The sequence below is a fragment of the Gekko japonicus genome, unplaced genomic scaffold (genome assembly GCF_001447785.1).
Source record: "Gekko japonicus isolate JY-2015 unplaced genomic scaffold, Gekko_japonicus_V1.1 scaffold174, whole genome shotgun sequence".
NCBI classification, from domain to species: Eukaryota; Metazoa; Chordata; class Lepidosauria; order Squamata; family Gekkonidae; genus Gekko; species Gekko japonicus.
The window spans coordinates 855,558-872,417 of NW_015177013.1; the positions used below are offsets into that span (position 1 = coordinate 855,558).

The 16,860-nt window shown below is 41.9% G+C and overlaps 2 protein-coding genes across 3 annotated transcripts in view; one reads left to right on the plus strand and one right to left on the minus strand.

Annotated features, from left to right (window-relative positions):
- The window catches only part of FBXO11 (F-box protein 11), an 84,244-nt gene extending 82,910 nt beyond the window's left edge, over positions 1-1,334 (plus strand). Inside the window, exon 22 of the mRNA XM_015427681.1 lies at positions 49-1,334. Coding sequence (XP_015283167.1) covers positions 49-178 — 130 coding nt within the window. The 3' untranslated portion in view covers positions 179-1,334. The remainder of the gene's footprint in view (positions 1-48) is intronic.
- MSH6 (mutS homolog 6) overlaps positions 1,307-16,860 on the minus strand; it is a 21,810-nt gene continuing 6,256 nt past the window's right edge. The window contains exons 3-10 of one of the 2 annotated variants that reach the window (XM_015427680.1): positions 14,701-14,876; positions 10,987-13,525; positions 8,788-9,059; positions 7,493-7,610; positions 5,021-5,110; positions 3,446-3,600; positions 2,996-3,195; positions 1,307-1,451 (exon numbers count right to left, since the gene is read on the minus strand). In XM_015427680.1, coding sequence (XP_015283166.1) covers positions 1,373-1,451; positions 2,996-3,195; positions 3,446-3,600; positions 5,021-5,110; positions 7,493-7,610; positions 8,788-9,059; positions 10,987-13,525; positions 14,701-14,876 — 3,629 coding nt within the window. In that variant the 3' untranslated portion in view covers positions 1,307-1,372. Of the gene's footprint in view, positions 1,452-2,995; positions 3,196-3,445; positions 3,601-5,020; positions 5,111-7,492; positions 7,611-8,787; positions 9,060-10,986; positions 13,529-14,700; positions 14,877-16,860 lie in introns of both variants that reach the window. The other variant, XM_015427679.1, reaches the window with a different exon arrangement.

The window sequence follows — 16,860 nt, forward strand, 5'->3', positions numbered from 1 at the left end:
GGTACCATTTTCCAGCAAACATTTATTCAAGGATTTTCTCTTTTCCAGGTTTTTCTGTGACTGTGGTGCTGGAACACTGTCCAATCCCTGTACGCTAGCTGGAGAACCGACACACGATACAGATACACTATATGACTCTGCTCCTCCTATAGAATCTAATACACTGCAGCACAACTGAATAAATTTGAAAAAAGAAGGTCCTGCCATTCTATCATAACTGTTTAAATTTTTTGAGGAAGTTTATACCTGCCCATTTCTGCAGAAAGACTTAGAATGGATTTGTAAAGTGGTGACACTATGGAGCTCAACCTACCAAAAAGAAAGTGGCAATATGTTGACTCAGGATAACAGAACTGGGCGTTTCAGCATTACTGGCTAAGCAGACTTTGAAGGGACAGATGTGAAGAAAATAAGCTGCATCTGTGTACAGATACCAACTTCCACAAGGCTGGTGTTTCTACAAGTAGGATTGAAACGCAGTCCCCATTTGCAGTAGTATTCTGTAGACGAGCAGCATTCTTTGTTGCTGCCTTTATGGACATGGGTACCAATTGCTTTTTGTAATATGGTAAAAATGTGAGCTAGCACTTCTGCATTTATTTTGATTTTTTTAACATTTATTCAGATTGAGATGATTTTAACGCTTTAATCTCATGTAGTTTTTAATTTCAAGCAAATCTTATTGTACTTGAATGTGTCCTGTTTTGTTAGCACACCTAGACTTGCTGTAATTGTACTCATGTCCCAGTATGTACGTTCTTTCTATGAAAGAGAACACTAATCTTAAATTATATCCAGCAATTTTTCTGGTATCCTTTGCAGTTAGAATATCCCCTTTTCCATCCCTTCCCTCATAATCTTTACGCAGATCACCTTAAACAAATGTTTTAATGAGACTTCTTAGAGATAACGCACTATAAAACAGAATTCCCCTGAGTTCTAAAAATGGAGGTTTTACATGTTTTAAAGTACACTGTAAGAAAGTCTCCTTAAAACAATCCTGTATTTCTGTTCACAGTTTTATTGAACAGTCTGGACATTATTACTCCTATGAACTGCTGAAAATTACAATTTCCTGCTCTAATGATGATGACACAAAGTATATAGACAGCCCTATACAGTTTCATAGCTTTTTTTCCATTTATGTGTATTGGTGACAGTGGGTAATCAACAGCCTGAAAGTGTATGCATGTACCATAACATCTAGACTTAATATATTGTGGAGTATCAATAACCATTATGTAGAGGGTAGGTAAGAATTAAAAGGGTTTAATTTCCTAGGAAAGACAATGGAAAATGGTCATTTTTAAAAAATAAAGTTTATTAGATCATTACGTTGTGTGCATACTGCCTATAAACTCTAAGGGGTCTCTCACTCGTACAGCAGAGTCACTAGTTTATGCAGATCATCTACAGCAGGTGGAGCTCCTTCAGCAATCAGGCAAAGGTTCCTGGAATGACACCCATAGATAATTTTGTGAGCAACAGGGAAGTGTAATGATACTAACAGTAAAATTACTTTGCCATAAAAATTTACCATCATTATTATTACTAGCAGCGGCATGAAATGTGGTACCAAGCCACTATTTTTATTTATTCATTCACTGGACTTGTAGACCACCTTTCCCCCCTCCATAGGGGCTCAGGGCGGTTAACAAAATTTCGATATACATAATTAAAGTAAGTTAAAAGTTAAGAACAATTAAAATAATGGATAGCTTAGATTCCAATTTCTGGTGGTGCTTAAACAGTTTACAATGGGGTTGTGAACTCATGAGGGCCGGATCTGACATAAATGGGACTTCATTGGGCCAGGCCATGTGTGTGATCAAATGTAATACCAGGTAGCACAGATATTCCATTGGAGCTCCAGATTAGGAGGGTGTGTGTGTTAAAATCAATATTTCTCTGCAAAACTGGAGTTCCTTGAATTTGTAGAACTCTCTTAACTATGGTTGGTCTCAAACCTTCCCCCACACCTTTAAAAGATGCCTGCCTAAAATGGAAAGGTGGAGGGATAGTAGGATTCGGCAAGGCAATTAAAAAAAACGAGAAGCAGCACAAGGATCACATCAGAAGGAGGCCCCAGGGCCCCTACCTGTGAGGACGACAACAGAGGCTGGGAGGCAGAGAGGAAAGCATTCAGAGGCTGAGCAAGCTGGGAAGTTTGGCAGCCCTACCCTCTGCTTCTTGCACTCAGAGGCAGCTCAAGCTCAGGGGGGGGGGAGCCCCACTCCCAGGCTGGATGCCCACGAGCTGTAGGTTTAACACCCCTTGTTTACATCCTTCTCCATAGATGGAGAGGGGAGAGAAGGTTGATGCCAGGCTCAATGGAGACTTAGGTTTAACACCCCTTGAGGCCCTGCAGAACTGTACTAGGTCCTGCAGGGTGTGGATGCCACTAGCCACTAAACAGCCTATTCCACTACACCCCACTCTTGGTGTTCACAGCAAGCCATGCCAAGTTATTTCTTGACTACAGAATTAAGAAAGACTAGTAAGCAAAGCCCGTTGTGGCGTTAGACAACGAGCCCTAGATAGGAAGGAAGGGCAGGTGGAAGGGAGAAGAGGAGGTAGAGAGAGAGAGACAGAGTCAGAGTGGGGGGGTTATGATAGTTATTTGGGGAGGGAGGGAGGGAGGAAGGAAGAAGGGTAGAAAGAGAGATTGAGAGAGAGTGAATGGAAGGAAGGGAAAAAGGGAGGAAAGAAGGAGAGAAAGAAAGAGGGGGGAAACAGAGAGAGGGAGAGAGAGAAAGGAAGGAAGAAGGGTGGCGAGCGGCTCATCACCGCTGCCACCGCCGAGCCATTCAGATGGAGCGTTCGGCTCCCACCTCCCAGCCAATGGCATGGCAGTAGCCTTGAGTGGCAGCTGGCCAGCCAATAGCTGACGGAGCGCATTTTGTCTTACGCTGCGTCTTACTCAATTATATATAAGGGAGAGATATGACAAATGTACCAAGGGATTTTCTCTAAACTGAAAAAGTAACATACTTACCTGAACAGTTTCAGTGAGAGAACTGATTTCTCAAAGTCTCTTGCCTTTTTGTGACCCTTTTGAATAATTTCTTCGGGAATGTCAGCAAGCCTTGCAGCATTAAAGCCATAGCTTTTCGGACAGGCCCCCTTAATGAATTTGTACAGGAATGTGATTGTTTCCTGGCTAGGATCATCAGTTTCATTCTCCACCATACATGCCTGAAAAGAACAAGATATCCACTGGAGTTCAGTGCTTTGTGCAAGTGTCTATGACAGAAGACTTGCCTTCTGAACAGTTACAAAGAAGCTGCTCTGACAATCTTTTAAAAAATTGAACTATTTGCAAGATGGGTTCTTTTTAAGCCTGAAGAAGCTGTACTTGACAATCATTTTGCAGGTCAGACAGAATTCTAAAACAGTGAACATCGGACAACATCTCTCTGTGTAAGAAGTGGAAAAAATTACGTACCATGTGACCCAGCTGCACAGAAGGACTATGGAAGTAATCCTCTACTAACGAATGGTAGTGAGTTGAAAACATTGTACGGCATTTGATATTCTCTGAAAGCTCTTTGACAACTGCACTAGCAATAGCTGTTCCATCAAAAGTAGCTGTACCTCTGCCTGAAAAAAATTGGGAGGAAACTGGGTAAACTCCAGGAAGACAGGAGCAGATAATTCAACCCTTCTTGTCATTTGACAATCTCCCTCCCAGCCCTTTATTTAAAGCTTACAAGTGCAAAGACCACTGAGTAAAAATTCAGGATTCAGTTTAGGTTTGATAGGATTACTATAGCACACACTTTTAATGGATGAAAAACTATGCGAACAGTGATATTCCTTAATCTGCACCAGATACAACATGGGTCGGTAAACCTGATCTATACACACACACACAATGGACTTGCTACTGCTGACTGCAGTTCCTCCATGTAAAAACAAAATCAGCACATTAGGGTGAAAGATTTGCATAGTGGTACTAGTTTTCTACCTATGCAGAATTATTAATATGGGGTCCTTTTTAAAAATAGATTTCTTCTCCCACATATGGAAGCAGTACAGTCTATCACCTTATTCTCCTACATGTGTTGACATCTCTTCCTTGACAAAACTGAAAAAATATCCAAGGAGTGGGGAGGAAGCATTCAGAGTCTAACCCCCTTCCTATCTTGATTAATAATGTATAACTAGAAGCCCGTAATCCACCAAGGAAAACAGGCTATTGGGAATTTTACTCTACAAGAAAGACTCATGTTGTAGACTCACTAACAAAGACATGTACTACATTCCAAAAATGAGAGACATTCTCAAGGAGGGAGAGGACTTGAGAATGCCATAATACCCACACATACCAGAAAGCAGGCAACCAAAGGACGCAGGACTGGAAAAACTGTCTCTACAACAGCTTACAAGTATTAGGGGCATTTTGTTTGGAAGAATGACAAAAGGAGGGAGAAGAGACACCTGACTCGCATACAGAAGACAGAAGTTTGCTTTATTAACAGATCAGCTTAGCTTAATTGGGGAACACTGAACTAGGCAAAATACTATGGGGCTGGGAGGGGGATAACCGCTAGGAACATATGTAACTACACCAAATGAATAAGCTCTCAAATGGATAATCAGGAGTCTTTTTTTATTAGCGAAGTCTCATGGGACTGAATTCAATAAGAAAGTAGTGCATTCAGCCACTTTCCCAGATCTAGAAACTTAACGTCCAATTAATAAAATGTGACACATGAGGTGTAGTGGTGCACATATTCGGTACCTTGTTTAAATTGTGGTGCTATAAATGCACTAGAAAACATGCCAAGAGTTTATACCCCAAGCAGGTGATATGATTATATGCTAATAAGGCAAATGTAGCAGCTGAGGCCCTGATTTAAGTGAGAAAAACCAGGTGCACGCAACAGTACACGGGTCTGTCATTGTTTAAATCAGAGCTCAGATCAGCATCAGCGACTAACATGAGAATGCCAGTATATTAGCTCTAGTTATTTAAGCCACAGTGATTTTGTGTTTCTCACATAACCAACTTGAATACCTAGTTCATCCATCAGAACAAAGGAATGCTCTGTTGCATGCTGCAGAATACTGGAAGTCTCACTCAGCTCCACAAAAAAGGTACTCTCCCCTGGAAAGAAGAACACACAACAGTGTTAAATTATGACAAAAATTATTCCAAAGATAACCTGGGGATTTGTAGAAAATTAGACAAATGACTTGGAATTATTCCTCCTCACCATAACCTTGTGACATATTAACATTTGCTATATAGAGGCCTTCACATCTGATCTGGATGGCAAGTATTAAACAGGAAAAGGGGGGTTATCCATGATCTTCCAAACTGGTGTGAACTGGTTTCTCAACTGAGCTAAGGTAAATGGAAATCTAGTTTGAGGAAGAAAAACTAGAAGTGCTTTAGAAGCAGGTGACTGTAGGTTCTTAACAAGCACAGTACAAACACTTCAACACATGTACAATTAAGTGTGTGATTAAAACACCACAGACAAGTACTGGTCCTCCGTTTTATTTATAAAGTGAACGTGCATTGGCTCTTTCTTACAAACAGGTATATGCATATGCATGCAAGCTTAACATATTTTCTCTGTAATGTGAACAGGGCTAGTCTTTTACAACAAAACACCCAGAGCCTCCCCATACCACCAATTTACAGCACGTTGCAATTGTGAATGTCCTGTGAAAATTAATACCCTTTGTTTACTGAACTTGCATCTCGCCTCAGGATTCCCCAGGACCTCAGAACAGTTCTTTAATCTAAGAACCCCTTGAGGTAAGTTAGGCTGAGAGACAGTAATGCTCCTAAGGCCATGCAGTAAGTTCGACAACTGTGTGTGGACCCCAGTGTTTACCATATCCAAGCACAGTGCCCCAGTCACCACACTGGTCCTTGAAACCTGCAACTCCTAATAAAGAAAAATGTTTCCATTTTCTAACGACATTAAAGCCTGACTACATTAAAAGATAGACAGAGCCTCCCCATACCACCAATTTACAGCACTTGTTGCAAATGTGAATGCCCTGTGAATATTGATACCCTTTGTTTACTGAATTTGCATCCCGCCTGTTTCCCCAGGACCTCAGAACAGTTCTTTAATCTAAGAACCCCTTGAGGTAAGTTAGGCTGAGAGACAGTAATGCTCCTAAGGCCATGCAGTAAGTTCGACAACTATGTGTGGACCCCAGTGTTTACCATATCCAAGCACAGTGCCCCAGTCACCACACTGGTCCTTGAAACCTGCAACTCCTAATAAAGAAAAATGTTTCCATTTTCTAACGACATTAAAGCCTGACTACATTAAAAGATAGACAGCATCCAAGCATTTAAAATAATAACACTACACTTTGCTACTATTATAAATCTGTATTTGACGTGCAAAGGAAGACAGCGAAGATGGTGAGGACATCAAGTCCTATGAGGAAAGGTTGATGAAGCTGGGTATATTTAGCCTGGAGAGAAGATGACTGAGAGGTGATGTGCTAGCCATCTTCACATATTTGAAAGGCTGTCACATAGAGGATGGAGAGAAGTGGTTTTCTGTTGCCCCAGAAGGTCAGATCAGAAACGATAGAAATTAAATCAAAAGAATATCCAGCTAATACATATTAGGAAGAACTTCCTGACAGAGAAGTTCCTTGGTGAAATAGACTTCCTCAGGAGATGGTGGGCTCTCCTCCTTTTTTAAGCAGAGGATAGATGGCCATCTGACAGCAATGCTGATTCTGTGAATTTAGGCAGATCATGAGAGGGAGGGCAGGAAGGGATGAGCCAGTCCTTGGCTTTCGTGGACCTTTCTTACATGCCCAGAGAGATGTTGATCACCACTTTCAGGTCAGGAAGGAATTTTCCTCCAGGCCAGATTGGCCCAGGGGTCACTGGAGGAGTGGGGGGAGTAGTTGTGAATTTCCTGCATTGTGCAGGAAAGCTGGACTGGATAACCCTTGGGATTCCTTCCAGCTGTATGTTTCAATGTCCCTTTGGTATGACCAAATCCCAAACTCTAAAATGCTGGTACTAGGGCTGCCAAGTGGGGGCGGGGAGTGGGTAAACCCCCGCTTTGGAGGCCCAATTTCCGCCGCCGCGGAATCAGGCCCCGGGGGGGACCCCACCCCTGGTGTGCACGTCACTAGGAAGTGACGTTATGACGCCGGGGACGCTGGGGGCGGGGCCACGACCATCCAAGGGGAAACCATAGAGTTCCCGGCGTCATAACGTCACTTCCTAGTGACGTGCATGCGGCACGCGCACGCTTCGGGATCTACTCGGGAGTCCCCCGCTCCGGAGGTGAATACTACTTGGCAACCCTAGCTGGTACCTTAACTTAAAAGTCTCATCCTCTGGAATGATTGGCATTGTTGAAGGACAGGATCACTTAAAAACTCAGATTCAACTGGAAAAAACACAACAACATCTAATAATCATGACCAACATATATAAATTTTAACAGCAAGGCTGCTCCTGCTACTTGCTCTGCTCTAGGATTTAAAAACTCACCTGACAGAATTCTGTCTGAAGCACCGAGTCTTGTGAACACTCGATCAACGGGAGTAAGCCTACAAGACTCAGCGGGTACAAAGAATCCCAACTGGGCCATTATCACCAGGAGTCCAGCCTGTAAAGCAACAAAGTCAGTATCATAGATCCAAAACAAGGACAGAAGCATATCTTCCATCGCCTCACCAAATACAGTTCCAGTAAAATTGAAGTGGTCTGTATTTCGGCCAGCCAGTACAAGTAGACACCCTCACAGCTACAAATTGTCATTGGCTGCTCATTCCTTACTGCTGGGATGAAAACCAGAAGAAACCCTGCCATCCCTACAAAGAAGTGCTAGATGTTAGGAGTGGGACATTCTATCCTAGTTTTGCATTCAATACTGACCTAGTCAAACACAATGAAGCACTGATGGATGTTAATACAGGAAAATTTACCATACAAATTTCCAGAGATACTGTTGCAGAGATGCAAAAGAAAACAGAAGGCTTTTTAAAAAGAAAAGTTCTCTTTGTTTTCAGTTTTAGAGAACAAACACAGAAAAGCATTTAAACTGTTTTACTACTTCATTTAGAGAAGTTGCTAAATTTATCTGGCTCTCAGTCTTTCTGAACTCAGCAGCAAAAGAGAGACCAACTTTATACCCTTCTGGCTCCTCACCACAGGCCCCCCCACACTGCATTCCTTCTTGTCCACGTGGGCCCCATGACTTCAAGAATCATCTTCCCATGGGTAGGGGTCAAAAGGGATTGCTAATAGGATCAATGTACTTTGGGAAAACCATGTACAATCTGCTGGCATTTGGTTACAAGCAAGCCAATATTCTGTATAAACCAAGAAGTGTTTAAAAAAAAAAAATCAGAGCTGTAACCAAAAGTGCTCTTGCAGCAAATGGCTCATTTGCTCAGACAATCTGGATTTTAACAAACAGCTGGGGTTTTTTTCCATATGACATTTTTGGCACGGTGTACGCTATTACATTTTTGTATTCTGCCTTTCTTCCAGGTAATGCCATGCCATACACATACGGTTTACATTCTCTGCTACTTTCTGGATGTTGGAAAGGGGGCTGGTATGGAGAACCACAGGATTCTGTGTAAAATGTACTGTCCATCCTTATTCTAGTAATAGAATTTGAAAGGGGCAATTCAAATGGTGCCCTCACTGGGAATATTGTTCCCCTTTGCGAAAAGAATTGATGTTTTTTTTCTTTCATGATGTGACAGCAAGTAAGGGAAATCTTTTTTGGATTAAAATATTGAACTGTAGTCCAAGAAGCACTGCTCTGCAATCACCTGTCTCATAAGTGTCGACTTGCCTCCCATGTTTGGGCCAGTCACCAGAACACAGCGAGCATCAGTCCAGGAATCTGACTTTTCACCCTCCACACCAATCAGTATATCATTAGGGATGAAGTCATCCCCAAACAAAGTTTTTGTAATACATGGGTGGCGTGAAGATCTGAGCTCCAGAAAGGGTGGCGTGTTCTTTTCTGGTAGCAGAAATACTGGTCGGCACAATGGTCCATCACATCCCTGACTGTACTGTGCCAGGCATAGTAAGACATCTATAAAAGCAAAAGAAAATTCCAATGAGTTAGCCTTCCAGCTTCCTTACTGTGATGACTAGCAGATAGCTAAAATACCAGTTACTTTAAACCAATGAATTACAAAGCTTTCAGCATAATTCTGTCTTCCAAGCACGAAGAACAATTCAAAAGTTGTATTGAACTTTTGTACTGAATTACGTCCAACTATAGTTACTGAATATCTGTACAAGTATTGATCAAAAACAAGCTCAGATCAACTATTACGTTCTACTGTATAAATGCTGCATGCTAATACTGTTTGGGGGGGGGGAATCATGAATTTTAACAAATTTACCAGGGCATACGCTTTCATAAGCCCGAGTACAAAATGCATCACCTACGTGGGTAGGTGTCAGTGTCTACAATCTAATGAGAGAGAGAGAGTAGTATCTTTTTGAAAACATTTTTGTTTCAAACATTCCAACACTGCAAGAGAGATTTAGAGTACTTGTTTCAAAGGGTACTTGTGTTGGTCTGTAGTCTGTAGTAGAAGAGCTAGATTCGAGTCCAGTAGCACTCCAGAGAGCAACAAGATTTTCAGGGTCCAAGCTTTTGAGAGCCAAAGCTTCCTCCATCAGGTATATGAAGACTGGAGCTTTGACTCCAGAAAGCTGATAACGCCAAAATCTTGCTGGTCTCTGAGGTGCTACAAGACTCTAAGTTATAGTATTTTCCTACATATGCTCCACTTTTCTGCCAACACATTCAGGAACTGAGATAGCGGTTAACATGCTTTCAGATAGAAACAAGCCTTCTTGTTCTATATATATATGCCTACCTACTTAGTCACTTACTGTATCTGAAATATTTATCCCCTGCCTTTTCCTAAGCAGGCTCAGACATCTGATGAGGCCCATGCAAGCTTATATCACAATACACACACTATTTTTAAAGTCACCATCCCTGTTGTTTTTGCCAAGATAGACTAATACTGCTATCCCTCTATAGATGGGTGTGAAGCGAGCAGCAGCCCCTACCACTGAAAGCCGGTGGCCCTTGGGGGAGCAGAATACAGGCAGGCATGAGCTGGGCAGAAGCCACAGCAAGCCCCCTCCTTTCCTCCCCCCTTCCCTGGTTGGCAGGGCAGGGTACTTTCCAGGGCAATTTTTACCTTTCAGCAGATCAACAACTGCCACACTGAGGCCTGGTTCACACATGCAGTAACATGAGACAGCAGAGAGGTGGCAGAATGAACTTGTTTGGAATGTTCTACTACGCTAAGAACCCTCATAAGCAAAGCAAAGGAACATTTAAAGCTGGAAATCACCTATGGTATACAGTACAACAAGTCCATTCTACAGCCACAGAACTCTACCACCTCTACCTCACCTCACTCTCCTTAACATGTAATCCAAGCCTGAGTTAAGTGCTTGATGCCTGTAGCTAGAGAAGGATCACTTCCTGCTTCCAGAGAGTTAATAGGGCATATACACACAAGGACTGGTGATAGTGATTTTTTTTTTACCTTCTACAACTCCCTTCTCCTCCTCAAGAAAGATATCATATAATTTCTGAAAACCAATTTCCTTTCATAACAATTGAAGCTGTGGACAAACTTTTTAACACCACCTTGCTTTGGATCCAATCAGTTTTTCCACTGGTAAGAAAGGAACAGACTACCTAAAAAGTTAAGGTGGGGATTAGTGGACCTGCATGGACAAGCCATGTGGGATGGGGGCTGCAGTAAGAAAGGAAGCTAAGATAGATTAAGTGGGGGGGAAATGAATAGATCCAACTCCTTCACTGAGACTACAAAATTCAAATACAATTGCTTTGTGGATCACATCTGGACTGTGGCCCATGCATTGGCCAGCCCCAATATACTGCATTTAAACATGTAAATGAAAGATTAAATTAAAGGTAACCCACAGAAGATCTATATTAGTGCACGCCGAAGACTCCATACCTAGAACTGCAATGCATTCTACTGCCATTCGCCAGTCTTTGCTGTTTTTATCAAAGTTATAAAATAATCTTTTCATGCAATCCTTCTGTGCTGCATCCCTCCGTTCTTCAGCACTGACTATCTCGGTCAGCATCTTCTCTATGTCTTTGGTCCAATAACGTTTGTAGCCTTTTCTGCTAGACCTCAACACATATTCATCAGGCAAGTTATTAGGCAATGCACTTTCTGCAATCTCCATTTGGTAGCGATTCTTGCCTGCTCCCCAATACATCATGGCTTTGCACCCAAGCCGTTTGCGCTGTTTTTCCATATACTGACGGAGGCGCTCCTCAACATCCTTTATATCCTCTAGTGCTTTGTCATAATCAGAATCAAACCCAGCTTTCGGATTAATCACACCGGTCCTGCGTGCAACATTATGGTCAAAAGAAGTATCCCATCTTTCAAGCTCTGCTTTCAAATCTGGGAAACAGCCTGTTGGATTTTTAGATTTAACTGTCACTATTTGCTTAAGTGTTTTGGATGTAAAACCATCACCAATATCTTCCAAAATGGAGATAATCTCAAGGATTATTTTAAATCCTTCTAATGTGGACAAAAAGTCTACAATCTTCTTCTTACTATACCTCATCTCTTCATACAAAATTGCCCTGTTGTTTGGATGATTCTGGATATTAAGTGATGATCCAATACTGTGGATCTTGCCCAAGAGTTTTTCAAGGTCTGGCAATTTTTTCAGAAGATCACGGATTTCAGACATTTTGGCAGCCTCAGCCAGGAGGTCTTCAACTGCATCCAGGCGGTCATTGATCGCAGCAGGATTGCACAATGGTGCACAGAGCCACTGTTTCAAGAGTCTCCTCCCAAATGGAGTACAACACATATCAAGCTTTTCCAGCAGTGAACCTTCTAGTGAACCAGTGGTTGCATTCTGCAGTATTTCCAGGTTTGTTAGAGTCACCCCATCCAGCACCATCCTCTGACTAGTTTTGGCAAAGAAACTACTTGATTCAGTTGTTTTTGAAGTGTGAACATCCACAGGAACATATTCTTCAAAGTTTGCCATTGATAATAGCTCCTGGTCAATAACACATTTCTTAAGGTAGAAGACACAGCTACCAAGAGCACACAGAACTAACTCGCGGTCTTCCGCTGGAGTAAGTCCAAGTGAGTCACTTTCCGCAGTCATGGATCTGATTACTGGAGGCAGAACAAGTCTACCACTGGCATTTTCCTGGCCCTCAAAGTAGCCTTCCTCAACCAGAGTTTTTAATGTTTTGGCTGCATTCCAGAACTGAGAACCAGGAGCCAAGCCTTCTTGCACAGTAGAAGACAGTAAGCCCTTGAATATCTTTTGTGTTTCTGCAGAGGGGTTTCCTCTCTCAAACAGGATCTGCACAGGAGTATAATGAGCCAAGAGAGTTCTAAACCTTGAGCAATGGCGATCATCCAGGAACTGACCCACATAGAACTTGCCGACTGTTGTATCAACAAAACACACCCCGTAAATACGATGGAGACCAGCAGAATCAACAACTTTTTCTTTTACACACAGAAGGTATTTGTTTTGGTCCTCCGAAAAGTCACCTTCCAGAATACTGTAGGTTTGCGTCCCTTTGGTAATGATCCTGCATATTTCTCTTCGCACAACCCTGTCAAATTTTGTCGGATGAACTAAAGATTTGCAACGTGCTTCCATCATTTCCGGCGTCTCCATCTGCTCAACACGGATAACTTTATAACCTTTCTGGACTAAGACATTGGAAAATCTGTCAAAAGCTATTTCTGGGAAGCCTGAATGAGCCCAAGTGCCCTTCATGAACACCAGTCCCAGCTCTTTAACCCCAACAACAGCATCCATGTGATACAACTCATAAAACTTTCCAACTTTGTAGAATATCACACAGTCAAAATTCTGACTCTTCATCTCCCACCACTTCCGCATTCCTGGAGTACAGTTTTTTAGATAGTCTTCTGGCACAAACAGTGTACCCGGATCATAATCTGGATCATTTTTCTTTCTCCTACGGATATCTTTTTTTTTATCATCTTGGAGCCAATCAAGTTTATCATGTTCCCATACAGTTGGGTTGGTATCATCCCCCCTTCCTCCTCCTCCATTGAGGCTTGGATGAAACTCAAAGCATTCAGGAGCTGCAAAAGATGTTAGCTTATTCTTGATCTCAAAAGAAAGACTGTCTCTTTTGGGGGCTAGAGGAAGGTCATTTTTAAAGGTTTCCTTTTGAGGAGGTTTGCTTATCTTTTCCTGGGTATGTTTATTATGGGCTTTAACAGAATTTTCTGCTTTCTTTTTTGGATCAGCCTGAGATTCAGCCTCACTGTCACCCCCTCCGATGCTGACTTCATCGCTGCTGACTTCTTCTGGCTTAAACTCCATGTCTGAACCTTCATTGTCACTATCTGACTCCATGATCACTCTCCTCCTTTTGGCTTTTCCAGCATGTTGCTGCTTTCCAGCTGGCCTTTTAGTTCTTCTCCCTTCCCCTGCTGTGTCAAAATCTTCACCCTCATCACTCACCTGCTAACGAGAGAGAGAGAGAGAGGTTCAGCAAAACAGAAAGTTATCTATGTTTGAAAAGCAACCTGGTCACTGAAAAGGCTAACAGCAAGCGAACACTGAAAATCTGTACAGAGCCCAACACAGCACGCTTGACAAAACAAACAGAGACCGGGTTCTCTGAATTGTATACAGACACGATAGGGGTTTCTTAACACAGTGGCAGGTGGGCAATATGCCAAGCACTGGAATTTTTCATTCTCCTCAACCACAAAATACTTTTGACAGTAATAAGGAGGTGTTAAGAACAACCATTTTTTTAAAGAAGTGAAGACGAATGCCTTCACACAAAAATGAAACTGAATATGTGCAGACAGATTCCATGATTCTGCATACATGTCCTGCTCAGGATACAGTAACAGAAAAAGCAACATGAACAAATAAAGCAGCAGCCTCTGTGAAATACTGCCATCTAGCAGTGACCTACAACTGTCCTCAGAAAAGCTACGTAAGCCAGTAAATATTAATTGGTCTAAATCACTCTGGTCATGTTTATAATGTTTAACTTTCTTTTCAAAACTTGATTGCAAAATGGGGGCTGGAGGGAAGCTACTACTTTTTTTTAAGCAGACAAATGTTTTCCAATTTTTTTGAAAATAAAAAATCACTTCTGAGATGATATCATATTCCAACCTTCTAGCAAATGAAACAAACTTTTGCAACTGCCCAGCCTTGAGCTAAGTTTAAAAAGGGGGGGGGGCTCTCAATGCAAAAGATTCTCTTCCAAGCTTTTCTTACCAAGACCAAGGGAGACCAGCTCATAAACAGTCTGTAGTTAATGTTCCCTCTAAGCTGCGGAGTCTTGTGAGCAAAAATTCTACTTTGTGAGCCACTAGAATTAAAGTTGTGAGCGAGCGATTTGGCTGCTGCATAAATCAGTTTGCTTTGGAGTCATCCTTCCTGAGCTAAGACAAAAATGTGCGAGCCGGAGGCTAAAAAATTGTGAGCTAGCTCACACTAACTCAGCTTAGAGGGAACACTAGTTGTGAGTTTTGTGGATTCCTAAACACTTTTATCTGAAGATGTTAGAAGAAAGGCAAACCTGAACTCATATGAAAATCTGCCCAAGCATGGCTGAAAAAGCCTCACTTTTCTAATCTCTTCTGAAAGCGAACAAACAAACAAAAACAAATCACCTCCATCTCATCTTCCTCTTCCTCCTCACTTTCTGAAGGTTTGTCACATACAGCCAAATCAAGTCGCTCGGTTTTATCTTTTCCCAAAGCAATGTCCGCCAGTTCCATTGCTCTTTTAATTTCAGGCTTTGGGCTGTAAAACATACCTCCCCTCTGCGTTTCCCGGCCAGTAGAACCTATAAAGGGAGAACAAATTGGTCAGAAACTAAATCTGAACTCAAACATGGCCAGTGTCTAATTTTTTTATACATTATCTAACATGCAAAAAAGTCTTAACAGTACAGGTTCAATTTCAAATTCTGAATTCATAATTTTGTGAGACCTATTATTTGGAACTGCCAAGAAGCAACAATGCCTCATATACTAATGAACAAAACTTCTTATGCCATTAAATGTAAACTATTAGTTTCTCTTCTGGGGAACTAGACCTGTGAACACCCTGAAAAAGACACAGAAAATTTCAGGAAACTTCTCCACAGAGATTATTTTTTCAGGTTTATTTCAGTAGAAGACTGGGGGGGGGGGGCTGTAGGGCTGTACTGCAGTATTTTTCTTCCTGAATACTTTTAAAGCCGTGTCCTCAAATAAATATCACACTAATTCACACTAGTGTACATTTCACAGACCAAAGAGTCAAAGACAGTACCAACAAAAAGTAAAGTCTCATGGAACTTCAAAAACTAGCAATGCTGTCCCAAGCAGAACTGCACCTTTTGAAACCCATGGGCTTAGAAAGGGGCAACTCTGCTTAGGATGGCACTGTAACGTACTTTTGTAGCACAAGGCTTTTGTGAACCAGAGCCCAGTTTATCAACTGCATAAATTCAATTCAGTGTAAATATCTGCAAATGAATGTAACACTTAACGCACCTGACAAAACAAAATAGAGAGCATCTTCTTTATGTGGTGGTCTTATTTTGAATCTGCCAGGCAGATTACAACAGCCCACTGCCTCCTTCTGCTTCCCACCTGCCTCAGATTCCTCCATATTTTGCATCAAGTGAAATTAACTGATAAGTGTTAGAACACGCACAAATATAGCCAGAGTGGTGTAGTGGTTAAGAGTGCTGGACTAGTATCTGAGAGACCCAGGTTCAAATCCCCATTTGTGCCACAGAAGCTCACTGGGTGACCTTGGGCCAGTCACACTCAGCCCAACCTACCTCACTGGATAAGGACTTTTTAAAGGATAAAATGGAGGAGAGAATTATGTGAGCTACTTTGGGTCCCCACTGGGGAGAAAGGCAGGGAACAAATGGTTTAAATTAAAAAAAAATAAGATCAAGGAACAAAAATCAATAGCCACAACCTGGAAATGTCCAAATGTACCAACACTTGCTTTGTGGCACCAAAAATTATGGGAAATGTGTATAATGGACAAGATTACTTATCAAGTAAATCAATATGAATCCCATCAATCCTGTTTGGATCTTGTTGAAGTTTGGTCCATTGTGTTAAGAGTATTTGAAACGACTTGAAGTGGTTCCGAATAACTTAAAATCTTTAATTTTAGTATAATTGTGTAAAATGTATAAGACATAACATCTGGTATTGCTTCGTTCCAATAGATTTGGTGTTTGTTGACTTGTAATGATAATGTGTAAACTTAGTAGAATGTATTATATGTATTGTTTATAAAATGTTGAATAATTTTTTAAAAAAAGAAAAGAAATTGCTCTTAATTCACAGGAGACCAGTAACACCTTAACAAGTACAAAAACATAATTTCAGTATGAGTTTGGAGGTTCTAGCAGGGGAGCGCAGCTATCGTACACCCTTGACCGAAGAACGGTACACTCCTATCTGGGATGGTCGTCCTCTTCCACTGAGCGCGCAGCTTCGGGAGGGACGCACATGGAGCGGTGAGGGAGGTAGGGAACACCCGCCTAGCCAGCCAGATCAGCCGAATCAACCCTGGCGATCAATGGGGTGGCAGATGTCGCAGCCAGATCGCCCTCACAAGCAGTATGAGTTTTTGGGTAAGCCGTAGTGGCTCAGAGGTTAATACGCTGAGCTGCAGACTGGAAGGTCGGTAACTGGGCAGTTCAAGATCCGAGTGCTGCATGACAGAGTGAGCTCCTGTCTCTGGCCCCAGCTCCTGCCAACCTAGCAGTTTGAAAGCAAGAAATTGCAAGTAAATAAATAGATACTGCTTCAGCA